Source organism: Carlito syrichta, unplaced genomic scaffold (genome assembly GCF_000164805.1).
Source record: "Carlito syrichta isolate Samal-C Ts95f unplaced genomic scaffold, Tarsius_syrichta-2.0.1 Scaffold266661, whole genome shotgun sequence".
NCBI lineage: Eukaryota > Metazoa > Chordata > Mammalia > Primates > Tarsiidae > Carlito > Carlito syrichta.
Window position 1 is genome coordinate 11272 of NW_007210757.1, and position 18911 is coordinate 30182.

General features: G+C 40.9%; 1 protein-coding gene across 1 annotated transcript; it reads right to left on the reverse strand.

Annotated features, from left to right (window-relative positions):
• Window positions 1–718: 718 nt before the first annotated feature.
• Window positions 719–2280, reverse strand: RNF152 (ring finger protein 152). Its single transcript, XM_008052214.1, has one exon. The coding sequence runs from the start codon at window positions 2136–2138 to the stop codon at window positions 1527–1529; it is 612 nt and encodes a 203-aa protein (XP_008050405.1). The 5' UTR covers window positions 2139–2280; the 3' UTR covers window positions 719–1526.
• Window positions 2281–18911: the final 16631 nt, after the last annotated feature.

Consider the following 18911-nt stretch of genomic DNA (forward strand, 5'->3'; position numbering starts at 1 on the left):
GGCGTCCTTGTCACATATGAGTTGCTTCATGAATTGCACAAAAGAAATTAGATGAGAACTTTAAAGCTCACAGCTATTTCTGAATACCCAGGCACAGAAATTTATCACTTAATACTAGCACATGTTTCTTCATGAGCATCTATGGACTGCTACACATTTAAAAATATTTGACAGTTGATGAGGAACTGTTCCACTTGCACTGAGAATATGAGTTGTTAGTCTATCTTGCCACTTTTCTCAATAAAACATATTTTGAAATACAAGAGATTTTCTGGCTGATATCAACAAGAGGAAACTGGAATCCTAACTGGTTTAACCCTCACAGAACAGCATCACAGAACAGCATCTTTCGAGAAATAATCACAGACCATCTATTCAAATGCCCTCCCCGGTTTGCCATCAGTTAATAACAATCACGACCATTACAATACTTCAAAACTGGGAGAAAAGACAGACTCTTCCGCTACTATTCATTTGTATCTTACAAAACATAAGACTTAAATACACAGACGAGGAGCTAGTGTTGCAGGCGATGTGTGAGAGACCCTTCACTGGGTCCCGGTGTCCGTGAAGTGGCCACTGCTTTAGATACTTGACTCATTCATGCCCACGAAGTCTTAATCCCAGGATTCTTCTGAAAAGACTCAAACACCTGAGGTAAATCAAATTAGACACGCACACACGCACGCACACACACAAATACACAATATTTACATTTTAAATTCTTATTTTGTGAGATGGCTTGAGAAAAATTGGCATACAGGTTTCCTGTGGGAGTAGGCATTTCTCATTATTTCTTGGTTTATTGCTCCCTGTTGGGCTTTCAGTTTAATAAACACGTAGCAAGTTCTAATTACAAGTGAATAAAATGAAAGTACATGGCCAAACACAACACATTAGAGACACTTGTTCAGATATTTTCTCCAAAAAAAAAAAAAAAAAAACCAAAAAACTGTCCGTTTTAAATTATTTTGATTTGGGTGCCATTCAAAATGTATAAAAAGCTCTAGCAATTAAATGAAGACTGGGTTTTATTTTTTAAAAAAGAGAGAAAGAAAGAAAGAAAGGAAAAAACAAGCACTGCATGTCTTCATTGAATTTTTACACGGATTCGCAGGTTTAATTCTACTTGCATACATAGCATCTTTGTTTAAATCTACCGCATTTAGAGAAGATCACATTGTACACACTTGTACAGTTTAACGTCTAAGTAGAATATGTCTATCTCATAATATGATTTTGAAAAAAATCATAAATTACAGTCCATTTAGTACATGATTATGAGGATGCATGCAATCATCTCCAAAGCTGTTGCCACCAACACTCAGGACAATTCACCTGGCATCCCGTTGAGACCTCACCTCCTGCCCTTTGTGTCTGTCTTGGGGGTGAATCAAGTGGCAATCCAGAGGCCAGCGCTCAGCACCCAACGGTCAGTGTCACCCCCCCCATCTTCTCACCGGGATCCCGTCACCAACCTGCTCAACCCCTAAGTTGGCACCCACAAGAGACTTCCGCAGCCCCTTTCAGCCACAGGATATCACCGTGAAGCGCTTAGAAATGCAAGACATATTGTGGAGCACGATGCCGAGAAGGAAGACCAAGACGCAGGCCACCAAGATGACAGTGCACACCCCCGACCAGGTGGAGCTTTTCACCACGCCCCGCCTGTCCTGCTCCTCTTCCACTGCCTCCTGGGGTGCCCCGCCCTGCAGGGGCTGCTGTTCGGCGGGGATGGTCACCACGGTGACAGACTTCTGTTGGCTCCCGGGCAGCAGGCGGCAACCCATGTCGCCAGGCAGCAGCGCACGCTCCTTAGAGATGGGCAGGGGCAGCATGTAGCACCCGTTGCTGGGAAGTTTGATGAAGACCGGGGTGTGCTCGGAGGTGTGCGGAATGGCGATGACAGCCAGGACCTCGGGGTCGTCGGGGAGCTGCGACACGGAGAAGCCCGGGGGCAGCTTGGTGATGCCACGGCACCAGGGGCACCTCACGTCCTTCTGGCTCGTCCTCATCTGCTGGAGGCACACGGAACAGCAGGTGTGCTTGCAATCCAGCAGCTTAGGCCTTCGCCGGGGGCTGTAGTAATTGAAACAGATCTGACATTCCAGCAGAGAGTCCTGGGACAGCGTCTCCATGGTGGGTTATGAGTAGAAAGGGCAAGGCGGAAGTCAAGGTGAAGAGGAAGGAACTGGTCCTCAGAGGCCACCACTCTGTGTCTTTCCAATGCCTGGAGGTGACGGGGCCCTCACAAGCATCTAGCGTTCACAGGTGTGTTCATTTCTGAGGGAGATAAATAAAATGAAATTAATGATTTTGAAGAAGTTGGGATGCAAACATATCTAATGAATTTAGGTCACTGCTCACACGTTTTGGCACTGGGTCAAAAGCATAAAAGTTTCCCACTGTGAGACTATAGGGGTAGGATTCCTATAACGTATGGAGGAAGGTTGTCTCAGATAGCATGTCATGGCACATGCTTTGCTTGTTTCTGTTTTGTTTTGTTTTGCATCAGGGTCTGTCACCCAGGTTGGAGTGCAGTGGCACGATCACAGCTCACCAGTCTCAACTGGACTCAAAGGAACCTTCCGCCTCAGCCTCCCAAGTAGATGGGACTACAGGCACGTGCCACCATGCTCGGCTAATTTTTCTTTTTTAAATTTTTATCATAGACACAAGGTCTCATGTTATTGCCTAGGCTGGTCTCAAACTCCTAGGTTCAAGCAATCCTCCCGCCTCAGCCTTCCAAAGTGCTGGGATTACAGATGTGAGCCACCATGCCCAGCCTATTTTGCTATGTCTAAAGAAATGAATATCTCCAATAGGTGCAAATGATGTTTCCATATTTCATACAGAGAGAGCCTGTTGTTTCTGTTTTGTACATTTTAGCAAACCTTGGGTTGTCCTTCTAAAACATACTAGAGAAACTCTTGCTTCCAATAAGGTTGTAGCATTTCCTCGAAGTACATTTCTTTCATTATATCCTCTGACCACCGTTTCCTGGCTCTACTTACTCTCCTGTAATCCTTAATTGCCAGATTCAGGCTACTTCACAAACCCAGGTACTTCATGTAACTAACTTGCTCATTTTACATATATGGGTTAGGGTTTTTCCTTCCACATAGGTAATTAAAATGGCACTGCAGAAGAAACACATGAAGGCATCTTTCACCTTTTCCAGCAAATCTTTTGAACTGAGGTAATTCTTACCAATTGGTTTAAAAGAGACAAAAGCGGAACAAAATAAAAAACCCAAAACAACAACAACAAAATAAGCAGCAGCAGTGAAAAGGCTGTGGCGTCACAAAAGTACAATCATCCCAAAAGTATCACTCAGAGTTTCCAGTCAGTTCTTTTCATTTCATTACTGTTTAGGCTTGCACCAACTAACATGACTAAAAGCAAATATGGTTGACCCTTAAACAATTCAAGTTTGAACTGTTCAGATCTACCTAAACATGGATTTTTAAAATAAATACAGTCAGCCCTCCCCTCTGTGTCAGCAGGTTCTGCATCTGCAACCAATCACAGATGGATAATACAGCATTCTCGGAATGTGAAGCCCATGAGCACCGAGGGCCAACTGCAGGACTTGAGTACCTGTGGATTTTGATATTTGAGGCAGACCTGGAACCTATACTCTACGGATAAGATGGACGACTGTACTATTAGTTCACTAATCAAAACCAAATATTATCTAGTAGAAGGTTGTCAGAGAAAACTGGCAAGCATCTCTCAGTATAAAGAAAAAAAAAAAAAAAAGAATAGTGTCAGCACCCTGGTACGGAGGGAAGGAAGAGAAATTCAAAACTGAGTTTGAGAACACCCTCTAGTGCTCCAGTGGCGTTTCTGTAAAGACTGTCTAATTCTGTTTGCTATTGAAACCATCCAAATTTTATGTCTCTGGATAGAGTCACAATGACTCCAGAAAGAACTATTTAACCACTATTGCAGAAGTCATCGCTAGTTCTAGAACTCCAGAAGTGAGAGTTAACAACAAATAGGAAAGCTCCTTCACATTTTTCTTAAAAGTGAACCCTCTTTTCTCTAATTTATTTTGTGAAATTAAGAGAGCACACTCTTCCCATGATCTACAATTTGTTAAAATCAAAATTAAGAATAGAAAAGGCAAACCAGTTTAAAAACAAAAAATAATCACGGATAAAAATTAAGTGAAATCAAACGCTTGACATATTTTTAAATATTTTAGCAGTATCAAAAGCACCTGAATTAAGTGATTGAAAGTGCAACACAGTAATGTAGCATTCAGAAAGTTCATGTGAGAATCAACTACCTATCTATCCACTAATCCAAGAAACATTTGCTGAGAATCTATCATGTACAAAGCTCAATGCTAAATACTGTAGGATATAAATCAGACTTTACCCATAAACAATTTAAAGTTAGGTAAGAATAAAAAAATGAATATATGTTTCCCTTTCACTCATTTATTCACTGAATTTCTCACTGGATATCTACCATGTATCAAGCATTATGGTATTTATTGCTGTCCCTCATAACTAAGACCTTGCCACTGCCCTAAGAAAGTCCCAGCCCTGAGGTGGGAGCTCTAAGTAAACAATTGTAATGTAAATACAAAATACCCCAAAGGAGCTAGAGGAGTCAGGGACACTTAGAGAAAAATCTAGAGTATAGGTAGGAATTAGATATGAAAAATCAGGGGATATCCTATTTTCAGGTTAAGGAATCATCACGAACTAAGGACAGAAGGTGAATAATTACAGAATATTTCTATATTCTAGCTCTGATACTGGTTATAGGACCTTTTTTTTCCCTAATAGTGGAGTAACTGATAGATGTCTTTGATACAGATGCCTTTTAAAAGAAATAAAATTCTCCGAGAGAATCTACAAGCACTCTCCCCAGGTCCAGCCAAGGACAGCAGATCCACAGGGAAGGGAGAAATAAGCTTAGTTAGGCATAGGCCACAGAATGCAGACCGTGGACAGTTCCCAGTGGGCCTTAGATTTGGGACCTTCGATTTGGGACCTTCGAGGGGGCAACAGGAAAACACCAAAAAGGTGAAGGATACAACAATTTATTCAGGGAAGACTGGAAAGACCTATTGGGAAGCTATTATAACATTAGACAAGAGGTAATGAACAGCTGAAATGAATAGTGGCGACTAGGATGAAGTGATGAGCTGTGAGGAGAAGTCTTAGATAATTCAAGCAGGATCAGGCGATGCGTTACAATGAAGTTTGTCAGAGAGGAGACAAAGGCATAGTCTTAAGAGAAGGATGGTGTCATGAAGAGAAGTAGAGGTCACCAAGAGAATACAAGTTCTATTAAGGCCATCTTCCACTTGAGGTGCTGGGAAGATACTTAAGTTATTCAGGAAGGTATCAACGGGTCAAAGAGAAGCTGAAAACATGGGGCTGATAATGGAGCCAAAGGTCAGGCCAGAACATAAGAGATCAGGTGGTACCCACAGAGAAGAGAAGTCCGTCAGAGACAAAATCGAAAGGAGAGAGACACTTCAGGAGCAGTTGTTTTTAAGCCTGTCAGAAAGAAAGAATGGGCGTAGAAGTGGGAACAGACCCATCAATGTATCCTAGCACTCAGGCAAAAGCATTCGGAGTGGTTCTGGCCTTGAGGTCACGGAGAGTGAATGCTGAGGAAAGACCTGGAGGTTGGGTGACTAGAAGGTCACGGTATTTTTGAGAGTGGGGTTAGCAGAGTATCAGGAGTTCAATGGAGTATGAAGTAAAGGGGCAGGAGAGTCACAGAGAGAGGAAGAATCAAGGTAGAACAAAAGCAGGACAGAGTAGAGAATTCAAGCAAAGAGGAGCACAGGAGGCAAGCCCAGGTGCTCAAAGCTGGACAGTCTGGCCTGTGCTGTCCAGTCGGATGACCACTACCACCGGTGCAAGCGGAAGTCAGTGTGCAGAGCTTAGAGTGAGGCAAGAGTAGGGGCTCCTGCAGACAGCAGGAAAAACCCCCAATGTGTGAGCGAATAGGGAAGAATTCTTCTCGCTATATACTCACGGTAAAACATTTATTTTTTATTTTAAAAAAACACAAAAAACAAAACACAGGGTTTGTTAGTGAATCTTGATCTTATCTATCTTCAGTGTTAAAGCCCAATGACAGAGATCAGGCAGAAGCAAGACAGACTCTAGGGAGATGTGACTATGGGAAGAATCCATCGATCACTTTGAGCTGTGGGTGGTAGAAACAACCAAAGTGAAGAAGGGCACCAAGAATTACAGATTCCTGCAGTTTTATGAATTTGGAGAGACCTGTCCTTAAAAATCATACCCAAGACAACCACCTTCAATGTAATGGTAGTTTTTGTGTTTCATGACATTCGTATCAAAATAGGGAACACCAATTTATTAATAAACCTTCCTTCCAGATTATTTACCCTACCTTCTATACAACAGTGTGGGAAGCAGCTTAGCAGAGTGGGAAAAAGAGAAGCTTGAGCCTCCAAGAACCTTGGGCTCAAATTCTAGCGCTGTCACTAACCAGCTGGGACACTGGACCACGTCATTTAACTTCTCCGAGCCTGCCCCCTCACCGGTCAAGCAGGAATGATGGAGTTGTGGTTGAAGGTCAAGTGGGTGCGGAGACTCCACATTCTGGGACACAGCAAAGGGCTCAGGACGGTGCTGCCCAGAGGCACTTCCTGGCTACCAAAAAGCTGCCACTTGGAACAGCTTGGGAGGAAGAATGCAGGAGTTCTTCTTGGCCCTACCCCAAGACCTGCGCACCCTCATTTGTCAACAAAACCAACGTGCAATTTTATCCATGAATTTATGTTCCAAGTAATGTTCCCTTAATTTGTGTTAAGCTCCCTTAAAATTAGATTACACTACTCAATTTCCAACTCTATCCAAATATGTCCGAGGCCTTATAATACAGGCTGAGCGCAAAAGCAGAAAGGGAAAATAGTTCCTGTTTGCCATGCTCAGCCACTCCAGCCATTCTGACAGCAGCCTCTCTGATTTATGCCCCGATTTGTTCTACATGAAGCCAGCCTATATTGCATTCCATTTTATTTTCTGGAGTGTAATTAGTAATGATGATGATTAGTTAGGTAAGGAGACGAAAATTTATGAGGCCATGGGCCAAAGCTAATGATGAATCATTCTTTCTCCTTTCACTGAAGATGCAAGTCAACTGTAGAAGGGAAGAGAAACAAAGTCCACGTAGGCCAGAAAAGAAATTCAGCGTTCCTTGTCAAGTGTGTGACACACAAGCACGTCTCGGTGACTGCCTTGGGAACCTGTGTTTGGCATCACTGTTCATAGAGGAAGAGCAAGATATGATGCTCAAATAAAATACTCATTAAGTTTTCAAAGGAAAGAGTACTTTGGTAGAATGCATAAGCACAAGTATATGTGGAAATATATGGGAGCAATTTTTAAATGCCACTACAGTTTATCTTACAAGAATCTGAAGTAAAAATCAAAGAGAGAAACAAACCACAAAGGAGGAATGAGTGGCTTAGGGAGGGTGTTCTCAAAAACGGTGATGGGTCACAAGATAGAGTTTACTTTCAAATATGTCTTCATAAAACAGCACTTTGTTACATAACAAATATCCATTGTACGGGATGTTGATAAACCAAATGTATGTGTGTGTACATGTATTACTGTTGTTGTTTGGGAGGTCATAGATATTTGATGCTTTGAAGGTTCTTTAAAAAACTGGTGTATTTTCACAAAAACAATTTTTAAAAACTATGCAAAATTTTTCACATCTTTATCAAAGTGTGGGCATAGTAAAGTGAATTTGATGGGTGAGAAAACAGCAGAGGTCTCCAACACTGAATTTTAGCCTGAGGATAAAAAAGTCAACAAACTAAATAATCCGGATAGTTTTACTCTGCTTATACTCTTGAGAATCTTCAAGCATTCTGTAATAGTGGGATTAATTACGAAACCTCTCTGTGGAACTGTGGCTGGATCTGATATTGATGACATCTGACTGACCTTGAAATGTTCTATCTTATAGTGTCTATGAGGACCTTAAATTTAAAGGTTTTGTTGGGGAAAATCTCAGATTCAGAGATTAAACTAGGCACTATATTGCTTTGGTTTTTTGTTTTTTAGAAGTAGCACATCTTACTGATACAGGTCACCTATTTAAATCTTCAAGAATATATAAATATTTGCAATGGGATTAAATAAAATAATTACAATTCCACTTCAGCTGGCAAGACCACTTAGTTATATTGGATCTCAGCAAACACTCCAATTAGTGACAAGAATGGGAATGCCCGGTGGCAGATGTGTCATTGACTTCTTGTCCTCTGGTAGCAGAGAGCAATCCTTCCAGGACAACTGCCGCATGCATGTGTAGTCCAATTGATGTAACTACAGTCGTTGTTCTAATGGAGCAGGACTTTGACAAATCTCAACTGAGAATTCCATTGGCCCAAGCTCTGACATTTGCACTGTTTCATCCTATGAGCATCCCAGTTGCTGTATTTGATGAAGCAAAGAATCCAAAAAGTGAAAATTGTCATTTAAACATCTTAGAGGACCGAGGATGTTGGGGCAGGGAATGCTGACAGTGCTGGAGCCTGCCTGGTCTGGGTGGCAGAGACAAATGGTAAGAGAGAAAGAATAGCAACAGTTGAACAGGAAAAAAGCATCACACCAGTGGAATGCCTAAGTCACCCGTGGGACTCACCACACAGCCTGGCCCTCCCAGCATGGCCCACCAGGATAACGGTGGGTTCCACAGGCCTGGCCACAGCCTTGGTGCTGTCCCTGTCTGCATGGAGCCAAAGCCATGCAGTGCATGTGCATGCTGCTGGGGCACATGCCAATTCTCTTGCCGCAAAACACAACTAACCAGGCAGCCAGGTTTGCCAGAGAGGGAATGACTCTGCCACAGGTGCACTTCATTTAAGTCAAGTTAGCAAAAGACAAACGAATTGGATCCCTCCACAGTTTGGTGACGCATATTTAAAATCAAAGTACATTGGAATCAAGACATTTTTAGGAATTAAAGCCACATGTCAGTATTGTAATGAGTGATAATAACCACTGGCTTTTGTTTGACTATCTACTGATCTTTACTATTAGGAATCAGGAGATGAAAATTTTAGCTCTTATTCTGCCCTTATGCAGGTGAGTTTCTTTAAACAAATAACCTGTCGATGAGCCTCCCATTTCCTCACCTATAAAATTAAGACTCCAAACCAGATGATCCCCTAAAGAATCTTCTAGTAAAACTATTTCTGTGACCTAAGTAATTGCTGAATTCCGTGCTGGGTTTCCAACCATATGACAGTACTGCCAGCCTGCCTGTTTTGTGCTTCTCAAACGTGATAGATAATTTACAAATATCTGCTTATGCTCTTACAAGAATGCACATTTACATAAGATGGAGGAGAGGCATCTAAATGACTTAAATGGGAAGCAACTTAGAAACTAAGAACTTGGAAAGTTCTCCCTCCGTGCCTTTAGCTTAATGAATGCATCTAACTAGACCTAACTTACTAACAAAAACAGCTGTAGTTTTGATTTTTTAGCAGCAATCAACAGAAAAACTCCTTTATGTCTAATCAATATCCTTCCAAGATCAAGGAAGAGATCCCTATTACCAAAACTTGTTAGTAGATGAAGGTGGTCCCAACTCTCCCTTGCAAAGAAGGTGCTCAGTCGTCCGGCTCATATAGGAGGCCAAGGTGAACTCTGGCATCCATCAAACTCATTGCTTTATCTTTACTTGCTTGGATTACCCAGCGGCAGTCAAGAAAAAGTTGCTGATGGTCATTAAAACAGGGAAGAGCTATAAAAGACTGTCAGGAGATTCCCCAGGCTCTCTGGAGAGAGGGAGTGATAAAAGATGCCAACAGACAGACAGACACGCAGAGTAAATAAAAATGATCAATTGCCCCACTGCTAGCATTCTGGGTAGAATTGAAGTTACTGACAAGCCAATCATATAAGTAAAGTCAAAGATATGGAAAACGCAAATTCTACTAAGTCATACCAATGGTTGGACATCTATAAAACATGTAGTGTAGGGTAGACAAATATTTATTGCGAAGCCACTTTCTGTATTATTATTCAAGGCACTGAGGATACCACGGCAAACAAGAGTCTTGCCCTGAAGGAGTCTGGCTATACAACTGGAAGGAAGAACTATACAAAGGAAATCACAGGAAAGGGGGAAGGGTAGACAGAGCACTGGAAAGAAACTCTTCTTCAACTGACCATGTATATTCAGTTGGTCATATACAGGGATAGACAGCATCACTAAACAAAGAACTATCCCTTCCCGTCAGAGCTGGAAAGGATACTGGAACTCAAAGAGCCTACAAGCTGACCCGCTTTTTTTTTTCGTACTCCAGAGACACCGGAGATAGCAAGAAAAGTGAGGAGAAGGACACTGACATTACCTTTATTTGGTTAAGCACCACAGGTGATTCTGTCAACATCATCCAGGCAGCCAGGCAGGCTCAAGGCTCACAAGCCTCAAAAGATGCAAGAGTTCAAGGTGGTGCCTCAAGACGAGGTCTAAAGACAGTCCCAAGCCAGGGTAGTACATGACATCATTGCTAGAGATTAATGGTTAAAGGGCTAGGATTTGAGCATTCAAGACTGAAAGGGTCTCTGAGTAAGTACGTTCCCTGGAGAGCCAAGGCCTCTCCCCGCTACAGCCCTCCACTGCCCCTACTCCTCATGGCCAGGGTTACAAAGGACCCCCAAAGGCCCAAACTTCCTGTGTGTAAATTCACATCTTGTATTTATTTATTTATTTTGAGTTGGGGTCTCACTGTCGCCCAGGCTGGAGTGCACAATCCCAGTTCAACCTCCTGGGCTTAGGTGATCATTCTGCCTCGGACTCCTGAGTAGCTGGGACTGCAGGTACATACCATCACACTTGGCTCACTTTTTAAAAACTTTTGTAGAGACAAGGTTTCACTATGTTGCTCAGGCTGGTCTTGAACTCCTGGGCTCAAGCAGTCTTCCTGCCCTGGCCTTCCAAAGTGCTGAGATTACAGGTATGAGCCACCATGCCTGGCTATAAATTTGCATTTTTATAAAATGAACCACACATGTTCTTCATGCCTAATTTTTTACCCAGCTACAAATTTTAGAATTGACACTTTAAGTCAATTTGATTTTTAAATGTTTTCCCATTATATTTTATCTATATCAGAGACCCATATCCTTTTCTTATAAAGAGGAGGTCATATTTGCAACTTTTAGGGCTGTGAGTCACACAGTCTCTTTCACAGATACTCAACCCTGCCATCAAAGTGTGAAAGCTGTCATAGACAATATGTCAAAGAGCAGGCAAGTCTATGTTCTGTGGGGACCCACTCAGACCCCCAGAGTTGGTATAGAGATTAATTTAAGCTGAAGACTTTTGAGATTCAATAGATAGAGAAAGAAGCCTTGTGGGGAGTCTCTTATCTGACTAAAAGCAGAAACTTCTGAGGAATGAGAACTGCCATAAACTCCCTCTTCAGGTCTGTTCCCAAGAGAGAAACCATGGAAAGTCTACCATAAATCCCCTCTCCAGGGCAGTTACATGACCATGAGGAAGACAGAATGAACACTCACATCTGCATAAACACACACGACCACTAATGTTCTTACCTCTCATTTGTATTCCTAAAAGCCCATTCACCTCTCCTAAAGGTAATTATTTGCTCTTCCCATAGAACCCTTGCAACTCACTCCCTTTCTCCTACTACATTAGGTATATAAGTCCCAAATTTGAACCAACGCCTTAGAGTTACTCATTACTGAGCATGTCTTACATGCTTAAATAAACTTTTTCTCCTGTTAACCTGTTTTTGTCAGTTTAATTTGCAGACCTCAGACACTAAACAAGCTTTTTCAGTCCCAACAGTTCTAATAAATCTGCATTACAAAAACAGTATTTTTTGACCACACCTCTACATCATTTCCCATTGGCCCTTCCTTTAATCTCTTAAATTCAGTATATTCCTCTGGAGACAACTGCCAGAAACCAGCTTGGAAATCAGCTTGTTGCTGTAACAACAGTTACCTTATCTGAGCTTTCGTCAAGCTACAGAATGCAAAATATTTTCAAAGTTATTGTGCATTCTGTTTTGGAGATAGTAAGGCTTATGACTGCAATGATTTTTTTAAAAATGACTGTTTCCAGACAAGAGGAAAGATTGCTGTGCAAAGAACATTAACAATGACCGGCATTTCCCTGCCCTGCCAACAACAAGTACTAATACCACTAGTGAGAACATACAAGTAGTGGTCCAAACTTTCTTCATCTTTAGAAATATGGATCTATTATGTCGACAAAATGGACAATGATACTAGAAGTCATTATGATAGCTCCAGATTAAAGGCAAGTCCTTCTGTGATGGAACTCCACAAAGACATTCCTCTGAACTTTGGACATAATTCCATAATAATGGTGATAATTAGTATGAACTTTGGACATGATCCTTGTGTTCATTTGCACAGTGACAGCAGGCCACAAAGTAGCTAAACAAATTTAGATTTGGCCAGGGTAATCTCAGCTCTATACAGCAGTATCTTATGGTAATTTCATCTTTACCATCAAGAAAGAACATCAGGTAAATTCTCCAAACACATCGAGTCTTCTTTCAAAGCACTAAAGAACATGTATGATTTATGGTGATCAGAGCTTCATTAATTGGAGGCACCCTAAGGCTGAAAGGAGACATGGGAAGAGACAGTCTTGGATCAACTAAAAAACAAACAAACAATCAAAAAAACACCAAACTGTTAGACTCATTTACTTTCACACATTAAAAAATATATATTTCTTAAAATTTCTGTAAATTACCCAGAGAACATTCTATATTAACATTTGAAATGAATGGCAAATTAAAAACCTAGAAGGGTTTACAGATATCTCTTTCAATAAGCCTATTCAAAAGCCATTCATAGCATTATTTTCTCTGAACAGAGAGTGTTTATTGCTGCAATCTCCCTACCTACCCTCAATATTGATGATTCATCGCACAAGTTAAGCTTCAAACTGAAGTTGCAAAGAATTCCTAAAGGCACTGGTACTAAAATTAAGCACCACAGGGAGTCAGTTGTCAGTCTGCTCATTACTTCTGCTTTTTCTTACTTCCAGCTGCAGTAACTCAATGACGGCTGATTTTCCATTTAGGAAAGGTAAGAAGGCAAGAAGGCAAGAAAAGGTACAAATCTGAAACTAGCTACTGAACAGCAGTGCAATCCGCTGTCATCCATCATTAATCTATCTCTCCTAACCTAAAGATAAATCCAGGAAGATTTCTCCTCTTGCTGTCTCATATTTATTTTAAAGTCAACTTTGAGTAAAGTGTATCAACAATAAAATGCACATATTTTAAGAGTGCAGTTCGATGAGTTTTGACAAATGTACTCATCCATGTAACCACTATGCCAATCAAGATACTGGGGTGCCAAAAAATTGTATACACACTTTGAGATGTGATCTACATATTACTTTTAGTTTGCCGTAATCAGAAGTGTCTGGACGCTGATGGTAACCACTTTGAGCACCTCTTGTAATTGCAGAAGTCAAATGTGAGTTGTATTAATCAGCATCCATGGAGTATTATCGTTTTAATAGAGCTTTTTCCTTGCTTAAAGTTCTTTTGGCATCCTCTGTATTTCTACCCCAAAAGGTCCCCTTGTGTCTCATTCAGTTCATCCAACCTTCCTGCCCCTACCCTGCTCCTGGTGGCCACTACTCTGTTTTCCACCTTTGAATCTTCCTTCCTTCCTTCTGTTTTCTTTCTTCCTTTCAAATAAGTAACAAGGTCTGCACCCAGGCTGGGATGCAGGTGCTATTTACAGGTGTGATCGTAGCACACTAGTATTGCATTCCTGGGCTCAAGTGATCCTTTCCCCTCAGCCCCCTGAGTAGCTGGGACTCCAGTTGGGTGCCTTTGCATCCTGTGGATGTGTATATTTAAAATCCAATCCACAGATTTTGGTTTAAGAAAGAGTGGTAACATTCTGAGAGTACTTTTAGATGACCTAATGCTATGATTGGCAATAAAGTCTTCATATATCTTCACATTCATATTTCCCAGAGAACACCCTATAGTAACAAACACTACTATTAATGCAGGTAATCAAATATGTATCGAGTACAAGGCACTACTCTAAGTTTGGGGCCTTCTCCCAGAAGGCCAGTTTGGGACACAAACAACCAGGATAGACATGAAGACAACCGCAACACAGTGCGACCTGGGCTTCACACAGGAAAATCAGGTAGAACCAGAAGAAGGAGAACCTATGCCCGTCTGGGGCAGCCAAGAAGGATTTCTCAAGGCAAGACATTGTATGGAGGAGGACTCAGCAAGATGCAAAAGCACAGAAACCAGAGCCTATGGCCTCCAAGAAGTGATTCCAATATCTCTGTAAAAGGGTGGTCATAACAGTTCCTACCCAATAGGGTTGTTAAGATAAGCGTGCATTCATACATGATAAGCATGTAAAACAGTGCCAGGCAAGTGATTCGCTCTTTCTGCTAACATCACTATGAGATGAGGCGGGAAGGAGACTCGGGCACAGCCTGAAGGACAGTCTGCCAAGCAGGGTGGCGGGCTTGAGCTGTCTTAACTCATCAACCTATCAGCACAGCCCAGTGGAAGAGCAGACACAGATGGGAGTTAAGATCTGACCTCGGTTCCACTGCTCCAAAGCAGGGCTAGAGGACAGGACAGGGCTGGGCCCCACAGCCAAAATGGCCCTTCTCCTTGGTGTTCTGGTCCCAGGGAACAGAGAGGCTGTTCCTGTGGGCTGAGATGGACGGAGTCACTAGGGGGCAGCAAGAGTAGAGAGGGACACAAGGTCTAGAGGGAGGGAGGGAGGGAGACAGAGAACAGAGGGGAGGGAGTGAAGAAGGAACAAGAGGACCAAGAGGTGAGGGGAAAAGGGGCAGAAGACCACCCAAAGCAGGGCCTTTTCCCCTCCTCTTCCAATCCTAAGTAAGGCGTGTCCAGAAAGGCAGAAGTATCCAAGGAGAGGAGGCTAGATGCAAAAGTCCTTATTTTGTGAGAGGAGGTGGGAATCCCAGGAATAACAGAGACACTGGGTCCCCTTCTTTCTACTTCATAGAGTTTGGATCTCATCTCATAGGCCAAAGGGCTTAGGAAGACCAGAGGGTTATATAAAGTATAATGATTATAACTGCATTATTATTACTACCATTCTAAAGTGTGTATTCAATGGCATTGAGTAACCACAATGTGTAACCATCACTCTTTCATCATCCCAAACAGAACTCTGTACACATTCAACAATAACTCCCCACCGCCCCTTCCCCCGGTACCCTCTATTCTACTTTTTGTCTCTATGGATTTGCCACCTCTAGGTACCTCATTAAAGTGGAATCATACAATATTTGTCTGGCTTGTTTCACTAAGCTTGTTTTCAAGGCCCACCCTGTCATAGCATGCATAAGAATTTCCTTCCTTTCTACGGCTAATACTCAATTGTGCATGATTATTATTATTTTTAGCAGAGTGGGGCGTGAATTGGCAGGGGTTCAACTGAAGTTGTCAGGAAGCCAAGGGTAGAAGGAAGGTGTGGGGATGGAGGGAAAAGGGAAGAGCAAACCAGGAGGGCATGGAGATTGTTTGGAAGAAGACAGAAACGGGAGAGTGAGGGAGGAATGCGAGAAAGATCTCCAGGTTTCTCAGGAGGCAATTGGATAGAGGTAGCATCTTTGAGGGTGCAGTTCTAACAAAATACGGTGAGGAAGGAAGGCTCTGAGATTACAGAGATGGCCAGTACTCTCTGCATCTTGAAAGTTTGTAACCACTAAAGTCCTGACTTCTGTGTAAAATTTAGACAACTATCGGGAAACTAGTTTTACCACATACTTTTATTTCTGTGAAGTTATATTTCACCAAGTTGATGGTTAGATAATAAAAAGATTAACAGGCCTTCTAGAAAAACATGGGGAGGTGGAAGAGGCTATGGATCACACATATTTAAATTCACAGAAATCAAACCTTAGCAACCTTTAAATTCTTCTGTTCTCCGGAAAGATGCAACTAAATATTCCACAATGTCTCTGTCCACAGCCATGTCTCATCTTGTAGACCTCTTCCTCTCTAAACACTGGGCTGTGATTACAGAATCAACTCAGGGAAATCCTGGGATTCGTCCTCTTCCCCTTTGTTGGTTATTTAGCTTGAGCTCCTTCTTCCTCTTTAAACAGATACATTTTACAGATTAATGAAGCCTGCCCAGCACAGGAGATGGCATATCCGGGTGCTCATTTATTAAATCACGCCAGGATGAAAATGCATGCCTGCCTCTCGCGCTCTTATTATCTCGATAATTAGAATATTCAACTTTCTAAGGAGCCAGAAACTGAAATGTGAGGTTATGGATTATGCACATTTTTATATCCAAGACCACATACAACGTATGTATTTAAGATGTAAGGGAAAAACACAAGCAATTTAGAAGACAGTGCTCACCCCTTTCAGCATGTCATCAGTCATCCACAAAGAAAAAAGAAAAAAAACACTGTAAATACAATTTCTACGTTGAATAGAAAGCACTGATTCCTTTTATGTAAAAATTTTACACGTATATGACTTCTAATGCAAAATAAGTTGTCCTGTTAAATGATAAAACTCAAAGTTTCATTATCAGTAAGAATAAATTTACTTCTAGAACATTTGTTTAAAAGTAACCTATTTAAAATGTAAACAGTATTCTAAATATAATATTATGTGGATATATGTGTGTATGTATGTGTGTGTGTCCCATGATCTTTAAGTATATTTGTACATATAGGCCACATCGAATCCAATTCATTTTCTTGAAACTAAAAGACACAATTCCTAAGCCTTAAACTGGTTTTGTTAGTCATTGCAATTATCCTTCATAATATTAAATGTATTCAATTTTAGATGAAGTAAAATATTCAAGTCAGAGTTTTAAACTATCGAGAATCATTAAATATTTGAATTAATCAGTAGTAATCAACCCTTAATAGTAATTCCTACGAATACAAAAGAATTTTTTTTGGTTGAGGTGAATTCATTCTAAAGCACTTTAGATTTGCACAAGTGGGAAAGTCTGTATTGTTATACGCACTATATGGATATTTCACTTTTAAGTGCACATGTATATATACATACTACTTAACTAAAACCACTTACAAAATAAAAAGATCGATTTTTACAATACAAAATATTTATATGTCCTAAGCTAGTTTTAGCTAAAGTGATTAAGTCTCATTTGGTGAAAACTGCTATCCCAATTCAGTAAGGCAAATATATTTCCCAAACAGCCATGCATACCCAATTGAATTAAGCCTGTTTAATCCTCCAATAACTTACAGGGTTTCAGCTTTCATTTCCTTTGTGAAAAAAATTCTCAATAACTACTCTTTCTCAGAATAGTCACAAAAGTATCTAAAATCAGTCAGTTAATTTTTTTTTTAATTACCCAAGTTCTACCTATGAATTTAAAAAACAGCCTAATTTAACAAGCATGCATTTTACAAGCTGAAAATAATGAAAACAGTCTTTGGGGCCGGCAAATAAAATGGATAGGAATTTAGAAACCACCCAGTATTTAGAGCCCACCTGTTTATTGGGTCTTGCCAGATACAGATAATGTGTTTTCAATCACTAAAGTCATTTGATGATAATTTATTTTGCCACTTGGCATATCATGACCTTCACTCCATATGGAGACATTGCTGTAGCTTTTGCCACCCTGTTCCCATTTCATGTGTAACTGCAACAATATCAAAAATCTGTATCTGTTTAATTCAAGATATGTATCAAAGCAGAAGAAATTCACTACATGGTAATTCAGTCACTGCCAGTGAAGGGATGGCAGTGTTTCCTTCCACTCCGAGTCTATGCTTCTACTAAAATCCACCGACTTCTACCAACAGAGAAAAATCACTATTTCCTGGCTTTATGTCTACTCTGACACCTTTCACAGAGACATGCAATGCAAGGAGTAAAGCAACAAATACACATTTAAATGAAAATAGATTTCTCACAAACCATCAGCTGATGTAGGTCACAAGAATCAGATTAAATTGGTTTATTGAGACCGCCAGTCTATTTCAGAAAATAATTCTCTAATGCTCTCAAGTTATCGAGTAAGTTAAAATAAAACAAGGTCAAAATTAACCTACATCAGAAAGAGGGAAGAGGTAGAAAAGTTTGCAAGAAATCCAAACCTAAGGCGATTCACATCTTCCACTGCTAGAGGTGCAAGTCCCATTTCGACTTCCACCAAATCTCCCATCCTTCAGATGATCACTTTGGTTGCTGAAAGTCTCCTGTGTTTCGTCTAATGGAATATCAATGAGACCACAGAACCACAGACACACACAAACACAATTTCCTGAGGAAGTGATTCCAGAGCTAACATAACTGAACACATGGGATGTCTGTTAGTCTCATTTGTTTATTTTTCTTTAGCGGATGGGAAAACATTACGAGCACTTCAGGGCCGAAGGGACTATGCATTTTTAAATGTCATCTATCCCTGAAGCTGGATTATAATAAGCAGATAAAGAGACAAAAACACTGTGACAACAATTTGAAGAGATTTTTCTTTCTGTCCATAAATCTAGAAGGGGCAATATATTACTGAAGGTGACCTCTCTCAATTATGGCTATTTTATTATCTGATGGACATGTGCACAAAAAAAAAATAAGTTTAATCCACAAGACAAAATATCACATACACTGAGAATACCAATTCCTTTAATTATGAGTATGGTTAGCAAAAAGCTGATGCAGACCCACTCTATTCCATAAATCAGTAAGTCATCATTCATCCAAACAACCATCCAATAATTTATTGAGCACCTACTATGCACCAGACACAGAAGTAAAAGATGTGGCCCCTGATTAGTTGTCCAGTCTTATTTTTGTTATGTTCTGGCTTGAATCCCCACACCAGCCACTCTGAACC

Bases quoted from the DNA above. Each gene is read 5' to 3' on its own strand.
- RNF152 (XM_008052214.1), bottom strand. From the start codon at position 2,138: ATGGAGACGCTGTCCCAGGACTCTCTGCTGGAATGTCAGATCTGTTTC.